At 41.4% G+C, this 16,300-nt stretch overlaps 1 protein-coding gene across 1 annotated transcript; it reads right to left on the bottom strand.

Annotated features, from left to right (window-relative positions):
* Positions 1–3,870: 3,870 nt before the first annotated feature.
* On the bottom strand, positions 3,871–6,050 carry MAP1LC3C (microtubule associated protein 1 light chain 3 gamma). The gene is made up of 4 exons (XM_039568136.1): positions 5,785–6,050; positions 5,638–5,693; positions 5,420–5,526; positions 3,871–4,422 (listed from the first exon to the last, which is right to left on the bottom strand). Exons 1-4 carry the CDS (start codon positions 5,840–5,842, stop codon positions 4,212–4,214), a joined length of 432 nt encoding a protein of 143 aa, XP_039424070.1. The 5' UTR covers positions 5,843–6,050; the 3' UTR covers positions 3,871–4,211.
* Positions 6,051–16,300: the final 10,250 nt, after the last annotated feature.

A 16,300-nucleotide genomic window follows, 5' to 3' on the forward strand; every position in this document is an offset into this window, starting at 1 on the left:
CTTGAAATATTTGCAAAAATAAGCACCATCAGCCAAGCCCGCCCTGCAACAAATCATAAGCAGCCTCATAAAGGCCCTTTACAGTCTCTGGTGGATATGATGTAAGTGCTGAGTGGCCCAAACAGCCCCTCCTCAGTCCCTGCCTGCCTGCTCCAGAAGCTCCATGTGTACCCAGGCAGGCACACTCCCTCCCTCCTGAGGGTCTGCCACTGCAGGGGAAAGGACAGTGCTGCTTTTTGAACTCTGGCATTGACACTTGCTCTGTGTTCTTCAAAACCCACCTGGACTGCACTGCTGCAGTTGTGTGCCATAGGGACATTACAGTCACAAGAGAGGCACCACATGAAATACAGGAGGCAGGGAGTGATACGACTTTCTGGGAAGAAGCTTTAAGGGCATTACTAATTTCATTAAAGTTATATTCATGTCCCTCTAAACTACGGTCAGACCGTTATTCGTTATAGGACCTAACTGCCCTTGCATGTTGTGGACTGTATAGGAACAAGTTGTAGCTAACTGAAACTCCTAAGAAGCAATCTAAAATCATCAGGGGAGAAAAGTGGATAGAGCTAACATTACAAAGCAACAAAGCACCTTAAGAAAGCTTAAGAAACTAAGCACATATTTGTAGGCAGAACCCTTGTTTTGGTTCTTTTTTTTTATTATTCCTCTCTTACGGGTTGATTCAAAACTTTTTTAAAAAAGGGCTATTTTAGGATTCAGGAGATTTGTCTCAAAATCTTTCTAAAACAGTGGTTCTTGAGGGAAGTATGTATGCCATTACAAGTTTTGTATATAGGTTACACTGTAACATATATGAAATTGCATTTCTGAATCACCCTCAGGGATCCCTTGGAGGTTTTCCATAGAAACCCTCCCGCTCTCCCCCCCTCCACTTCATAGTGCATGTTAGAACACTGGTTTTCAAAAAATGTTTCTGTCCTGCTTAGGTCTTTTTGTTTTCTCCCTATAATTTCTCTACAGGCTTCTGGAAAGCAGAATATAGGAGGGCAATTTGATGCTGAAGGTTATATTCTGTCCTATTATCTCATTTACTGTATCTTACCTAAACAAAGCAACTAATTTGCGGCAGAGGATACTATCTGTTACTTAGTGGGTTTAAAATATTAAAACATTTTTATCCTGAAACTACCACCATCTGCAAATAGTTAGCATGGGAAAACAATAAAAAGCCCATCTTAGTTCACGAGAGTTGTTGCCTTGAACAAGAAGATTAGTATTCCCATTTATTTATTTATTCTACCAAAACATAATGTTAAGTCATTTTTAAATCCGAACTGTTTGGAAAGCTCCTGCTGTTGCTTATGTGTGCTAAAGCCCAAGCTGAGGTTATCATGTTTGCCTTGCAGCAACAAATGTCAATTTGCACTCCATAAAGCATTGTGCACAGGTTGTAGCTGTGATTGTAGATGGCTGTAGGACATACTTCCCTCAAGGATCACTGTTCCAGAAAGGGCCTCATACCACTCTAATATTCAGTATCCTTCAGGTTGATTTGGTTTATATTTGACAATGAGGTGCAGTGCTTGGTCCCACACAGGGGTGAGAGCTATGGGACCCAACCTAACCAAGTTACTTTAGCAGACCATGTACATACATGAGTGCTTTGAAGCCAGAGCGCTTAGCATCTTCTGGGATTTAGCTGGTAGTCTACGGAAGAAACAGAAGCATCCTCAGAATGTTTTCTGTTCTCTGGTGGATATCTTTGATATTAATGAACACCAGTCCATATCATGAAAATACTTTTAAAAACAAATGGCATCTCTGCCTTCTCTTTTTACATTAGTGGCACATTGGAAAGAAGTATAAAGTCTGCTTACCACAGTATTGTGTCCTTCACTGAAAAAAAAAAAAATACCTGCTTCTAATCAATAAGTATTTGCTCAAGCAAATATTAGCTCTTCAAACAGCAGCTGCATTGGAAGTAGCTGCAGTTATCTCAGTTGCATATGTCACTCAGAGCAAAGTTTTTCTGTTTGCTTCTTTCCTAATCCTTGTTCTTTGCACTTCAAGAGAGAATAGGTTAAATTCAAACCTTCTAATCAAACCAAAGCAATTCCACAAGCAGGACAACAGAATTATTTGAGCATGTAACTGCTAGTTTATTATTTTAAGACTTTGTGAAAACTGTCTTTGATAGTTAATATCATATCTTCTTCAACATCTGGTAGAAGGGCAAGTCTATTACTATTACCCAATGATGCTTTCTCAGTTCACAGGACTTCTTTCTAGGTTCATCAGGCCAGTTTAAACAAGTTTATAATGATGCTCTTTACCTGCAACTGACCTTCTCCTTGTGCAACTTTTTTGGCTGGATCTGTGACTCAGCCTGTAGACACCATAGCCTAATGTTAATAAATGCTGGAGGGATCAACACTTACACCTCAACCACTACATTACAAACCAAAGTAAGTTGGCTGTCAGACAAAATTGTTCCAGCCAAGAAACTGTAGTGCTTCTCTCTTCATGTACTAAGTATCACACAAGACAAGACGACAGAGGAGCCATTGAAGCAAAATATTTGCCCAGTCCTAGACTGGCAAAAGAGCTTGAACACAGAAAGTCTCCTCTTGCTCCTCCCATCCCAAGGTTCCCACAGCTGTTCAACATTTCTGTGTGGTGCTCCTGCCAAGCAGGTGTCTCTGCTTCCCTGAGGGCTGTTAACAAATGACTATTCGAGTTCAATTTGTGCAATGGAAACTGTTTCCATTACAAGCGTAAGTGAAATATATCCAAGCAACTGATTCTGGGATCCCAAAGCCCACATGTTTTCATAACCTATACCAACATAGCCTTATCCTTTCCACAGGTCAGTTCAATGATTTCTTTGTTCCTCAGCTCATGAAGCACAGGTTGGCAAACATCACCTTCACTAAGGCAGGTACTCCTCTAAATCCCCTGGTTTAGAGGCTAAAACTCAGGTCTGCTCAGAGCTTCATGTTCAAGAGATTATTAAAGCAAGAGAACCACTGCAAAAGGCTTACACACACATTCCTTCCTTATGCATAACTTAAATACTGTCAACACTTCTTTCTTTGCAGTCTAGTAATTCCTACATTAATCATTCTGCAGTTTAGTACTGAACAGAAGAATTGCATCATATTGTAACGATTTGACCAATCCTAAATTAGGGCTGCCAGAGTTGATTAATAAGCTGGAAACTGTGACAGATTTTTAAATTACCTGGTGTTTTTAGTTGATCACGCATGATCAGAGCATTTCCAACTTTCCAATACATTCCTCACATACAGGGAAGACAGCTTGAGCTGTACTTCAGACTACAACTCATGTCAAGTGTAGGAACCAAGCCTGTATATTAAAGTGAATTAACATTTTATTACATGGTATTTTTGATATTTTCAACATTTTCCAGAAACACTGGAAAATCTTAATCAGAGGGTACATGACTTGGCTCTATCATTGAGAGAAGGCTCACTGAAGTCCTTCAGGGTACCTGACAGGCAGGTGCCTGTAGGGGATGGATATGATAGTATCTAGGGCAACCATGCAAACAAAATTCAGCAACAAGAAAATAGCTCTTGAAACTTGAGTAGTCTTCAAGTTCTGCTATCTGCATTTCAGTTATCCTGACTAGCAATCAGTTTGCTTATTTAAACAAATAGTTGTCTATACCACAGACAGTGTTTTCTGTAATAGCTGACAGTTTATTCAGGTGTTAAACGTAACACTGCTCTGGCACTACTACTTAATCTCACAGCCCAGATACCTACCTTTCATAGGTATGGTTTTGCTCATGGGTGACACAACTTAAGCTTTGATATTCCATTCAAAAATTCAGAGTAGCTGTGCAAGTTCCAGTGTTTCCCCAGATTAAAACTAACATTCAACTCAATACTTAAAAGGTTCTTTATTTTACTCTTAGACTTAGGCTTTCAGGACACCTTAAAAATCAGTTACACAACAAAGACTGATATTGGAAAAAAAGTGGAGGTGCAGTTCAAAAGAAAAAAAAACCAAACCCATAGTGTCTTCAAATATAAAAATATATATCCAAATTATTATCTAGGGAAAGTGTACCACCATTCTGCCTTAAGCTGGTCCTGCCAGCTTTTGGGTCATAACTCCCCACTACAGAGCTCAAGAGCTCACACTGGAAGGAGCATCTCCGAGGTTCATGTCACAGGCATGATTCAGAGCAAACTGCTTTGCTGCAGCATATGAACCCAATCTTAAGTTTCCTGAAAGCATTCCATATTTTTCCCTTGGGCAGTGGGTAATAAGCATCCAAACATCTCCTGGGAAGCATAGGTCATATACACAAAGCCATCTTCATCTTTGTAGTCCCTGTACACTTCTGCCATTGTCAAGGACATACTGGCTAGGCTTTTGTTGTTCACCAGCAGGTAGAAAGCTTGTGTAGCTGTTAGAGCCATCCTGCTCCTAATTGAAAAAGAGAGAAAAAGAGAATTAAGCATTAGCAAGTTGAATATGGTTTCAGCTTCAGTCTATGACATACGTTAAGTAGAGCAGTCACATTAACTAGGTACAAGGAATTCTGTGTAAAGTCATTATGAGGTTTAACATCTCCATCAGCAGGAAGTTAACTGTATTTCTGGAAGCTCAAAGGCCTGTGCTCTGAGGAAAGGCTTACATGGTTACACCAAAGGTGCTACTGAGAATGGACTTGGAGTTCCCAGTTACCAGGGAAAAGTGTGAATAGAAGCCAAAAGCTTCTGCAGTGCAGATTTTGTAAGGGATTCAGCTCCAGACTGTTACACTTACTAAAGTCTACCTTCAAAAAAAAAAAAAAGTCCTTTTCAGAGACATTACATTACAAGGATTAGGATCTAAGTTGTCCAAGAGCCAAAAGCATCTTTTACAGAAGTTATAATCTAGAAAGATCTTTTTCTATGCTTTAGTAAGTGTGCTGAAAAATGTAGCTTTCCTATGTTGTCAGAAAATTCCACTAAATATTTGGGGAGACTTTTTTGCTGTAATGTTTCATAAAGGACAGTTTAGAAGCACATTTCGTTTCACTCAGTCAAGAGCTGCTTTGATCTTGAACAAATTCAGCTAGATGCAGCAAGAGAGCAAGGCAGTGACAGTCATAAGCCGAACAAGATCACAGAGCCCCAATACCCAGTCCATCAGGCAGGAAGAAAGCAGAACAAGAATCTTGTATAGACTTTTTTTACTACAATTAGGGAGAAGGGAGAGGACTATGAATCGAAAAAAGACCACATTTTTGCCCCAAATGCATCTGTGAAAACACCTGTTGATTTTCTTCAAACACTTGGAAGAGAGGGAAGCCATTACATTACTAACACCTTTACCTCCTCCTCACCAAAGGAAGCATGATGTCCCCAGGAGCACACTAGGAAATACCTTCTTGGGGAACAGCAGCCAAGACCAGCTGCAGCTCCAACCCACCACCTACCTGATGATGGTTATGAACTGTGCCATGGTCAGCTCCTCGGGAACCAGAAACTTGGTTTTGTCCAAGAGAGGAAGGTATTTCTCTTTATGGTATCTCTCAACAATTACCTGTTTTAATTAGAGTCACACTTAGCAAACCTAGAATACCTATGTCCCTTCCCCTCCCCTCACGCTTGTTTTCTTAAATAGCGGCAACAACCTCCGATAACAGAGATTTACCGGGATTTTTGTCGGGAACTTCGCTCGGATCCCTGCTACTTCTTCCCGCCGGGTGGCTGCGGGGCAGAGGAGAGAAGAGAAGCGTTACGTGTGCGCGCAGCCCCTCCGCGCCCCCGGGCAGCCCCTCCGCGGCCCCGGCGCCCCTACCGAGACTCTTCCTGAGCTTGAAGGGCCGGTCCGGCTGCGGCCCGGGCGCCGCCCGCATCCTCCCGTCTCGGCACCGCCGCTGCGCCCGCCGCGCCCGCGCCCGCACGGACCGGACCGGGACCGGGACCGGGACGGGGACCGGGACGGGGAGCGCCCCGCCCCGCCCGGCAGCCAACGGGAGACGCTCCGCTTCTGAGCCCGCCTCTCCCGGCTGTCCCTCAGCTCCCGTCTGTGCGCTGCCGTCCGTGACGTGAATTATCCGCTCTGCGAGGTATTCTGCGTACGAGACAGTGCGATACTTTGTGAGAGGTCTTTGACTACCCTGCCCAGTGGTTGACGGGTGCAGCTCAAGGCTGGACTGCCCCCAGCTGCCTTCCCTTTCCACATGGCCAGCCTTCTTCCTGCCAACAAATAGCTTTCAAACTATTTCTTTGTTTTTAAAAGAAAACCAGACAACCTACCCCACGCACACAAAAAGAAACCCCAAAAAACAAAACCAAAAAACCCACCCCCACACAAAAAACCATCCACCCACCCGTGTAATTTTTCATCTCCTCAGGCTACCAGATTGCTTGTCTTCTGAATGACTTGAGAGCTGAGTTTTAACTCTGGTTTTGTCTCTGAGGCACGGTTGTGATTTTAAGGGGTCTCAGGCAGACTTCAAGTCCATCTATTTGCTAAATATGATGAGACAGATTCCTTACCTTTTGGATTGCTGGTCCACCTGCTTTTACTTCAGCTGTCAAGATGGCTTTGCAGCCAAATATGGCTCAGCAAGGAGTAAAGTTGACTCCAGGCTGGTGGTTGCATTTTTAAGTCATCTCAGTGGGGATCTGGGACTGATCCTCGTTACTTGTTTGCTTTACTTATCCCTTTAAAATATAGGCATTTTCATTTTATTTGAAATCATTCTGATCATTATATAGTTGATGCAGCACTCTTGGTTTAGTGGTGGATTTGACAATGCTAGTTAATGGATGGGCTCAAGGATCTTACAGGTCTTTTCCAATTTAAATTCCATTATTTTACCAGGCCAAGGGCAACTGGAAGTTGCTAATTTTTGTGAGTTATAGTTTATAAGCTATGGGTTTGGCTGCTTTGTCAAGGCAAAGTTGATGACTGTCACCTAAGATCATTTTGAAAAGGAACATCTTTAATAACGTGTGTGTGCTCTATGTGTCAGGCTTTTCAACCAGCCTCTCCACAGCAGAGTTTCCAGTGGCTGCAGTCCTTAATGCTGTTGAGCTGTCCTTCTCTCTTGATCTGGAAATGATGAGCTTTAGCCACACCACAAGCTCCCCCACGTGGCAGCACAAATTCTGTTTTGCAGAGAAGACACTTGGCTTTGAGGGATTCATAAGCAAGAGCACTCAACTTTGAGAAAGGCCTTGCGCCTACGCTGGAATGGTTTGGATACAACTCATCCCTAAGATTTGACCTTTGCATCAGGGTAGGTAAGCCTCGGGGTTTGCTTAAGTAGTTTTGAGTAGAGGTTTGAGAGAGTTTGCTTAAGCTCTTTTGAGTAGAGATGAGGTGACAGACTGGGGAAGTGTGAGTGAAGGAGGACATGTGCCACATAATTAACACAGTGCCATAAGTCAGTATGGTGAGTTATATTTAAGAAGATGAAGGAAAAGAGGAATAATTTGAAGGGTAAAGAAACAGCATGGACAGCACCAGGGGGATGTGGCGAGATCACAGAGTGTTTCTTTGGAACTGTGGTCAAGTGTGGGGCTTTCCAAAGCTGTTCAGGAAGTGTACCAGTTCTTCCACACACCCCTGCTGGTTTCTGCCCAGTGATTCAGTAGAAAGATCTGTGACCCACTTTGTGTAGAGAAGAGGGAACGTGCTACACCAGTGCTCTGCTTCCTGTGTCACCTCTCACTGCAGATGAAGTACAAAAGCATGGCTCCATCCAGGTATCAGCAGCCCTGCTTGCAGGGAGAGGTGGTTTTTTTCATGATCATAAACTCCTACAGCAGCATCTAGAGAGGAAAGTGAATAACTGATAAGAAGGTGAGCCAAAGAAGATGAATTCCCAGCAAGCCTGGTGATCAGTTACAGCTCTGATGTCCATGAGAGCTAAGAGTGAGCACAAGCCCAGGCTTTAGTTAGCATGTGCTAACTAGTAATGTAAATGTGCCACATTTTCTGGAGGCAGAGAGAATGGGATCTCTGATGAGTGTCTGCATAGCACCTGCACTTGCTCCTGCAGTGAAATACCCAGTTTCAGACCTAAATGTGGAATCTATTCCTTCTTACTACCTTTCCCTTGGAAGTTTTTCTTACATGCACATAATTAATGAACTGATAGAGAAATTTTGTGTAGAGAAGGAGTACTCAGAGGATCCTATTGATACAGAAATGGAAGGACCAAAGAGAATTATTATTCTATTTCTACCTGCTTAAATGTCCGAAGCCAATGCTTCTGGCATCCTGTAAGTCCCTGCACATTAAAGCACAAACCCTGATCTTATCTTTCCACATCTTATCTAGTCCAGTTTCGTTGCCACATTCACAGCCTCTTCCAAAGCTCCAGGTTTGCAGTTGTGTAACTGAATTCTCATGTATCCATTGTCTGCATATTGAAGTGATCTACTCTGCAAGTGCTCTCAAACACTCCAACATGTCCCAGGGACACAATAACATAGCCAAAAGCAGGCATCTACTTTTTGCAAGTGCTGTGAGACTTGCACTGCTTTCAGGTGGATCTGCAAGCTGCTGTGGAGGTGAGGATCAAGAGCTGCCCACATTAACCAGGGAACTGGGGTGGTTTGAGCAGAGTGCTCAAGGAGCATGGATGAGTGCTCTGAGACCTTAGCCAAGATTTTACTTGTTGTAGGAAGCATACAGCTTCCTGGTAACTGCACTGCATTCTGCCTTCAGAAGTCTCCCAGTGTTCTCTGATGCTCCTGTACCATCATGGTTAAAAGCCCTGTGAGGGCTCCCAGCCTGAAGGTGGGCTGAAGCTTTTTAGTCTGTTCTGCCAAGTAGCTGAACAGTGCAATGCCCAATGAAAGAACACCCAAAGTTCAGACTTAGTCAAGAAAAAAATCAATGAATGTAAATATATGAATGGCATTAGAAGTGACTCAAGTTCCAGTGAAAGAGATTCGCTCCACTGTTACATAGTGAAAAGCACGCTGGTATGCCATGAACTGAGATTAGCTTTCCTCCGTGAGTCAGTACGCAGGTGCTACTGAGTTAATTCCAGTACAGCAAAACTTGGAGGACAAATGGGGCTTTGCTCTGGCTATAAATTCCATCCAGCACTTAATAATCCTGAACACAAATGGACATGTAAGCAAGAGAGGCTGAGGGATTAAGTGCAGAAGGCAGAAAACAGTTATCTGTAGACTAACAATTTAAATATGGATGGTACAGTACTACAGGGACTGAGATTTATTTATTTAAGCAGCCTAACTGAATAGGAAGAAAAACTGCAGCATTATGTTCTAGGGAAAATATGTGACTTGGCAAAAGGAAGGCTTATTTGTCGCACTGCAAAAGCCTGTGAAGTTCTACAGTATTATGCATAGTTATCTTAAATGCATGCTTTCAGGAGGGTTGTTAGTAAGTGAAAATAGTCAGGAGGGTTTGAAGAGCCCTCAAGCAGTGAGGTTCAGCCAGCCAATTTAATGGGTTTTAAAAGAGCCATCCTAAATATTTGCATGCTCCCTGAACAGGGGTAGTTAGATAGGGAATCCTTTGCTTCCTTCTTCCCTTCTGCAACTGTCAATCTGTCTATATCTCCTCCTGTGACACAGAAGCAAACCCACTCTTGTGGATAAGCCTGAAGTAATTGTGTGCCAGTAACTAAATTTCTGAATTCATAAGTCTTTATACCAAAAAGCTAGCTGGAGTATTATTATGTATAAGGGGATGCTTCATACTGTATCTCTGATTTTGGTCCTAATTTACCCACTAATAAGACTCAGATCATGAACTTAACTCAAAATGCTGAAGCAGTGGTATTTCTTGGTTGATTGGCTAGAGTTTATATGTACTTTTGGTTCTTTTTCTTTGTCTCTTGATTTTTTAACCCTTATATTGAACCTGGATCATAACTCTGATGATTTTTTGGTGTAGCCACAAGGATTAGAAATTATTTATGTTACTTTTATATCAGAGATTACATGACTGTTTTGTACCAGAGCTTGAGATTTTGATCTTAAAATGTCTCTTCCGCACAAGAAGCTTCAGTTAGACTCAATCTCTTCTCTCTTTATTATCTTTAACTGTAATGCCTGGTGTTCAGCTCATTGTGATAGTTTCTTTATGCTAGTATTTGGGTTCAAGTGCACCAGCTGTACTTTTCTTGAGTGCTCTATCTTTCATTTCAAGATTTTTTAAATTGCTCTCAATATCAATTTGTTAAATTTTCAACCATATTTAAAGAGCAGAGCTATAATGAGGTATCCTCAGTAGTGTTTAAGTTCTTCCACATGGTAAGTGCTTCTGGTTTAGCATCTTAAATTTTGCAAGAATTTGAGACCTAAATTCTCAGTATTTTTCAGCAAGGGTTGATCAAATTGGTGATTCTGACTAGATGTAAAGCCAAAACTAAATCAGTGACTCTTTTTGAGAAAAACTGGTGTAAGCTGGCAACCTGTTGGTCAAGGTCCCTGCAAGTACATCTTTAAGTTTCTGTTTCAGTGGCTTACCGGCTTTTTGTCCTACAGGGGCTGAGCTCAAAGTCTAGGAAATTGTTATAAAGGGAAAAACATTATTGGATCTTCCTTTCCTGTCATCTGCTCTCCTTTCATCATTACTGAGATGCTATGTGTTATGTTTTCTGTCTATAGAAGAAACAGAATTCATGTTGTTGTTACTAGGCAATTTCCTTGATCAACTCTTTGAGAAACCAAAGCAATGTTCTTCTTGTGGACCAGAATCATGGGACACAATTTCTTTCTTATCTTATTGTGTCTGCTGTTTGACTTGGTAGAACATTTGCACTCTGGTTTGCTGGTTTTGGTAGTGCTCCTCCTAGAGTACAAATCTCGGTGCTGGTGCCTTCGTGAGAAGTAACAGCATCACTTGCTCTGTAAAAACGGATGTAAAAGTTACTCTTTGTCCAAATATGATCATAGTATTGTTTGAAGTGTTTTTCCTTCCACAGGGGGATTTAAAGTATTTTGTCGAGTGTAGTTCAATTCTTTTCAGATAGGATGGTTTTGGCTTTATGTCCAGCCTTTTCCTGGCCTCTCTGTTGAGACTCCCAGGAATGTGTCAGGCAATGCCAAAAGTATCTGTTGGGTTTTGGTGTGTAGATACTGGAAACTGGTTTCTATTTTAACCTTCAAAAAGGGTGTTATAACTGACAGAGAGTAGAGGATTTTAAAAATAGCTTCAACATGTCTCTGTGAAGCTGGCAGCTTTGTTGTTTGACCCTTCTGACAGAAGGGTCAAGAGACTAGAGCTCTCTTTCAGGGTTGAAAGCCTCACCAGGAGAGCAGTGCCAGAGTTTCCAAGAGTGACTGGGACCCCTTGCATACCTCTTTTCTCAGGTGCATGTTTAAGAGGCCTGATCCTTACTGGGAAATTGTTCTGCCCTTAATGAAAATCTGGACTCTTAAGGCATCCACATTTAGGTACTCAGAAACTGTGGCTCTCAGGACTTGAAGGCCTTTTAAATTATTTCAGCAGAAATGTCTAAGGCTTACATCCAAATCCAAACACTATAGAAAAAAGTCTAAGTATAAAGGAGAGATTAAATTCTTCCTCTACAATGTCAAGACTGTTACTTTGTTTCAGGATTCTTTTTTGAGGGAATTTTCTAAGATGTTAGGAAAAATGCCAAGATTAATGTACGTAAAAGAGAGGGATGTTGCTCAGCTATTTTAGAAGAGGGACCCCCTAACTATTCTCAGTGGCTCTGCTGAGTTCTGTGATCTTAAACAAGTCCTGGGATGCTGGCCAAGCCCCTGAGCCATATCACATACTTGGCCACATAGCAAATGCATTGCAGAGCTCAGGTCATACTCATGTGCTACAAACAAAGCTCTGGAGAAATGTTAACAATTTATTGGACATTAAAATGTTGACAGGTGCTATGGACTGATATGGGATTACTGTAAATCATAGCCCAAAGGTGTACATTAGCAGATACTCAAAATTGTCTACTTCAGGAATCTAACTGAGGATGATGAGTTCCAGAGCCCTGTTTTCTTAGATGCTGTGTATGGCCAATAGAGAAAGGAAGAGAGAAACCCTTGCAGAGTTTAGAAAGCAGGTGACTTTCACTCCCTGTATGCTTTCAGGTTCCCTATCCTCTTTCAAACTGTATCTTGAGAAGCAATGCAATGCCAATTTCAGAGTGCAGCCAACAAGAGCTGAAGTCAGGAATAGATCTGCAATTGTTACTGTTGGTGACTGTGGCCATAACAGTGGCTGCCAGCACAAGAGAATGGCCTTTGCCCTGACACCTCAGTGTTTGTCAGGGAGACTCTCAAAACAGTAAGTGTCCTGCACAAGAAATACTGCTCAAGAGGATTTTTTCCATGTTTTAAATTAAAGACTAGGTAAAGCAGATGTAAGACCTGATGAAAGTCTCATCCTATAAAAAGACATAGATACACAGGGTAGATGGCAATTGTGGAATACTGCCTAGCTCCTGTTGATAAGCTCAGGGAGCCCATATGTAAGGATCAAATGACTCACAGTATTGGTATCTGGGTGGTTCAGTGCTAGGTTTCTGATATGCATCCTTCATTTTGTCAATATCTCATATCAATTTGTCTGTGAAAAAGACCTTTGGAACAAATGCATAGGATAGTGTCATTTTTCTTTCCACTGTGCAGTTCCCCAAGTATATCATTTTTAATAGAGGACAAGCACCAAGTGTAAATTTCCCTCTAGATGTAAAAAGGATCTCTCAAACACAAGGTTGAACCACACTTAGAAAGTAATAGTCCAGAGGGAACTGCTGGAGTTGCCCACAAGTGGTTGTGGACAAGCATTAGGTCCATGGACCCTTCTGGCAAATGTAAATCCTCTCCCCTCACATGCACACCTGGCTGTTTGCAGCAGCATGATGGATGTTTTATGCTGCTACCTAAAAGTCTCTTGGGCTCAGCAGTCAGAGGTGTTCATGTCTGAAACTATCTCTGCTTGCAGGCTGGGGTTTTTCATTCAAACTAAACAACTCCAAGAAGGCTGTGGTCAGACTGCAGAAGGACACATTAAACTTCTAGATAGAAAAACAAGAGTTATCCCCCTTATTCTGTTTCAATGCATCTTTAAATATTTCATAAGGTGCTTTTCTGAATTTGTAGTATTCTCCCCTGCAAACAGCTTTTCCTTTTCCATTAGTTCTTCATAAACTGGCTTTCTTACATCTATCTGTGTGAACAGTGTCTTGCTACACTGAATTATGTTGAATATTATCCTGAAATATAAATACTGAAATGTATTTCCATGTATCACTAAGAGCCTATTGGGAAACCGAGTTAGCTTTGTAACAGCTGAGGCATTCATTTGCATCATCTTTTTACTGTGGAAAATCAAGCCGAATTACTCAGACTCACTCTTGTCCCGATCCCTTATGTAGCATTGACTCCATGCAAATGTTAAGTGCAAAATCTGAAAATAAATATTTTATTAACATAAGAACTCTTCTTGCCCTTGAAATTTCAGTATCCCCTGTGACCTGAGTTAATTCTGTTCTTGTAATTTCTTTATTGTAAGATGAGAAGCTGTAATCACATCAGACATTTCAGGTTTTTTGTGTGCATCCTTGTATATATAAATATGTATTATTATATATAATTCTGAGAATATACTTATGCACACAGAAACCTAGATAGATAGATAGATAGATAGAGATGTAAATATAGATATAGATATATGTTATTTCTTCTTTTCCACTGAAGGTATGTAGTCAGATACACACTGAATTAAATAAGTTGCTATGGAAGTAAATGATACTGAATGATTAAACAGTCTGTGCTCAAATGCAGCATCTCACCAAACACTTCTCCAAAATAAAAATTCTTCCGAGGAATGATTTATAATTTAGACCTGTAAAAAGATTTCCTGGACAGCATTTGTTTCCCATGTGTAATGCAGTTTTAAATCTACTTTCTGATCCAACTTTCTGCAGTTGTCTCTGAAATGGCTTGGTGATGGATGGTGGCAAACCGCCTAAAGGTGAGTAGATACCTTGCCTCTCTAACACATCCCTGCAGAGTGGTGAGTTAGTGTCTGGTATGGCAATGTCACAAAGAAGAGGAAGTGGGGTGAGAGAGTTGAGAGAGTTGCTAATCAAAAATTACATAAGCTGGACTTACAGAAGAAGAGCTAGGCAGCCAACTTCCCAGACTGAATCCTCTTCTTCCATGAAGACTTAAATCACTTTTCAGGAAAGATTTTATTCATGCAGAACTTCTTTTGAGGGCTTTTTTTTACCTGAAGCAGAATCCGTGTCCTGTGCGTAGTTAAGTCCCACTCATGGGGATACGTGAAGCTGTCTCCCCTCTCTCAGGCCAACACAACCTCCGATGCAATGCAGTTTGGTAACTCCTGGTGAAGGTATTCTTACCATTAAACTCCACTGAGGTGGGCATCTTGCCACTTTTGTGTGGCTCTTTTAGTTTCCCGTAACTGCAAGTACAGGAAACTAACCTTGGGCCAGTTCCAGCCCACTGTGAGCTGGCTGTAGCACTCTGGAACCAGGCAGTGATCATTATAAAATGATAGTTTTTCTACCAATGAAGAATTACAAGAAGGGTTTGCCTTATGTGAAGGCTGAACTCTCAGACTCTGCATTAACTTCGTAGCTGTGTCACAGCCATCCTGGGTGCCTTCAGAGCCTCTTTCACTTCTGATGGGATTTTCAACAGTGTCTACAAAAGAGAGGTGCCAAATTTCTCATTTGTACTTAGTGCAGTGATTAGCACAATACTATTTCGTCCTCATTTGGAATACACTTGATATCTTGAAATCCAAAGAGAAAGAAGTGGATATTATTATTTACTATGCTCAGAATTGGGGATATCCTATGAAAATTCTCTCTAGAAAAATGATTTTGAGATGTTAATTTCTCCACTGAAAGCTACAGTTGCATATTGTGACTTGTGCATGTAGTTTTACATTATGGACTAGGTAATTTTTGTCAGATTGCCTTGAATAATGAACAAATTCAAGGAGACTGAAATCTATTCAGACACCTAGTAATGATGCAAGAGCAAAATTCGTTAAGGTAAAGGTTTACCATGTGTTGTTTTTTGTGTTTCAACCCAATGTTTCATTTACCTCCCTGACTATCAGAGTGTCTTCCACTGTGATCTGAGAACTGTGTAAATTGCACACACCAATGAAGCTCCTGGCTGACCTACCGTCCCTTCAGGGCAGATGCCATATTGGTGCCTCTCTCCCTCCTCTCCCTCAGGTGTCTTGCTGGTGGCAGCAGTGACCTTCACGCAGCACGACCGACATCTCAGTCCAGTTCCCTTCCAGTTTGTGGCTGTGGCCAGTATCCGTGGCCACATGTAGCCAGTATCAATGCACTTCATTTGAACCATGCCTTCACTACCAACCAAAGTTGAGAACACACTACAGGGCTAAATGGACCTTTAGTCTGACCCAAACTTTTTTGTCCTAACATTACTAAAATGTCTAAGGGAGCATATTAGAATGTGAAATTATACTTGTCCACCCTCTGCCATTTGAAGTGCAATAATTTCCCAAGCCAGGGATGGCACTTAATACCCTCAGATGTCTTTCTATGACTCTGTCCAGTAGCCTTTTTAATTCATGCTGATATAAACTTAAGTATTTGCAAAAACCTGTTAGCAGTGATTCCTACAGCTTAGCTACACGTGGTGTGAGGAACCACCTCCATTTGTTTATTCTGAACCTTCTGGTTGTTAGTAGTTTAATACAATGATCCTTCATTCTGGTACCTAAGGAAAGGACAATCATCCCCATCACTCAGTCTGACACACCACTCATCTTTATAAATGTTCCTGCAGTGTGAAAACAAAACACTGATTTTCTTCTCAGAAATAACAGTTGAAACCAAATATTTTTTACCTTGGATGATCAAATGAAGCAACAAGAAGTGGCCTGCCTTTACACAACTTGCCCTGCTGTTTTGCATTTTCCAGATAAGACTGTTGATTTAGGGGCAAGTTGTTGTCCCTGTTTTCTAAATTTGAGTGTCCAAGTTATAAGGTTTTTGCATACTGTTTGATTGGCCTTTCAGGGTTATTTAAAGAAAAAGAAAATGAGAGTTTGGGGTTTTCACAATCAGCGCTGACTCAGGCACACAAGAAGCAAGTTTGCAGAGGGAGAAGGTGGAGTTTTTCATATGAGATGTTTTCTCACTTTAACAGTGACAGACTGTAATGAAAACTCAAAAAACTTCAGTCAGCCTCTGGCTCTGTGCAAACCTATGGGGGACATTTGTGTTTGCTTGATAGGCAGAAAACCATCTAGAGGTTGGGAGTTTATTCCCTGTGGTCATTGAACTTCAAAAAGATATGAGCAAAATGTGAGTGCATTCCAGAATGAT

The sequence above is a fragment of the Corvus cornix genome, chromosome 3 (assembly GCF_000738735.6).
Source record: "Corvus cornix cornix isolate S_Up_H32 chromosome 3, ASM73873v5, whole genome shotgun sequence".
Classification (NCBI taxonomy): domain Eukaryota; kingdom Metazoa; phylum Chordata; class Aves; order Passeriformes; family Corvidae; genus Corvus; species Corvus cornix.

Excerpts from the sequence above, each read along its gene's own strand:
- MAP1LC3C (XM_039568136.1), bottom strand. The coding sequence starts at position 5,842 with ATGCGGGCGGCGCCCGGGCCGCAGCCGGACCGGCCCTTCAAGCTCAGG. Across the intron at positions 5,694-5,784 it reads CAAGCTCAGGAAGAGTCTCG|CCACCCGGCGGGAAGAAGTA; the intron begins GTAGGGGCGCCG and ends TCTGCCCCGCAG. Across the intron at positions 5,527-5,637 it reads AGTTCCCGACAAAAATCCCG|GTAATTGTTGAGAGATACCA; the intron begins GTAAATCTCTGT and ends TAATTAAAACAG.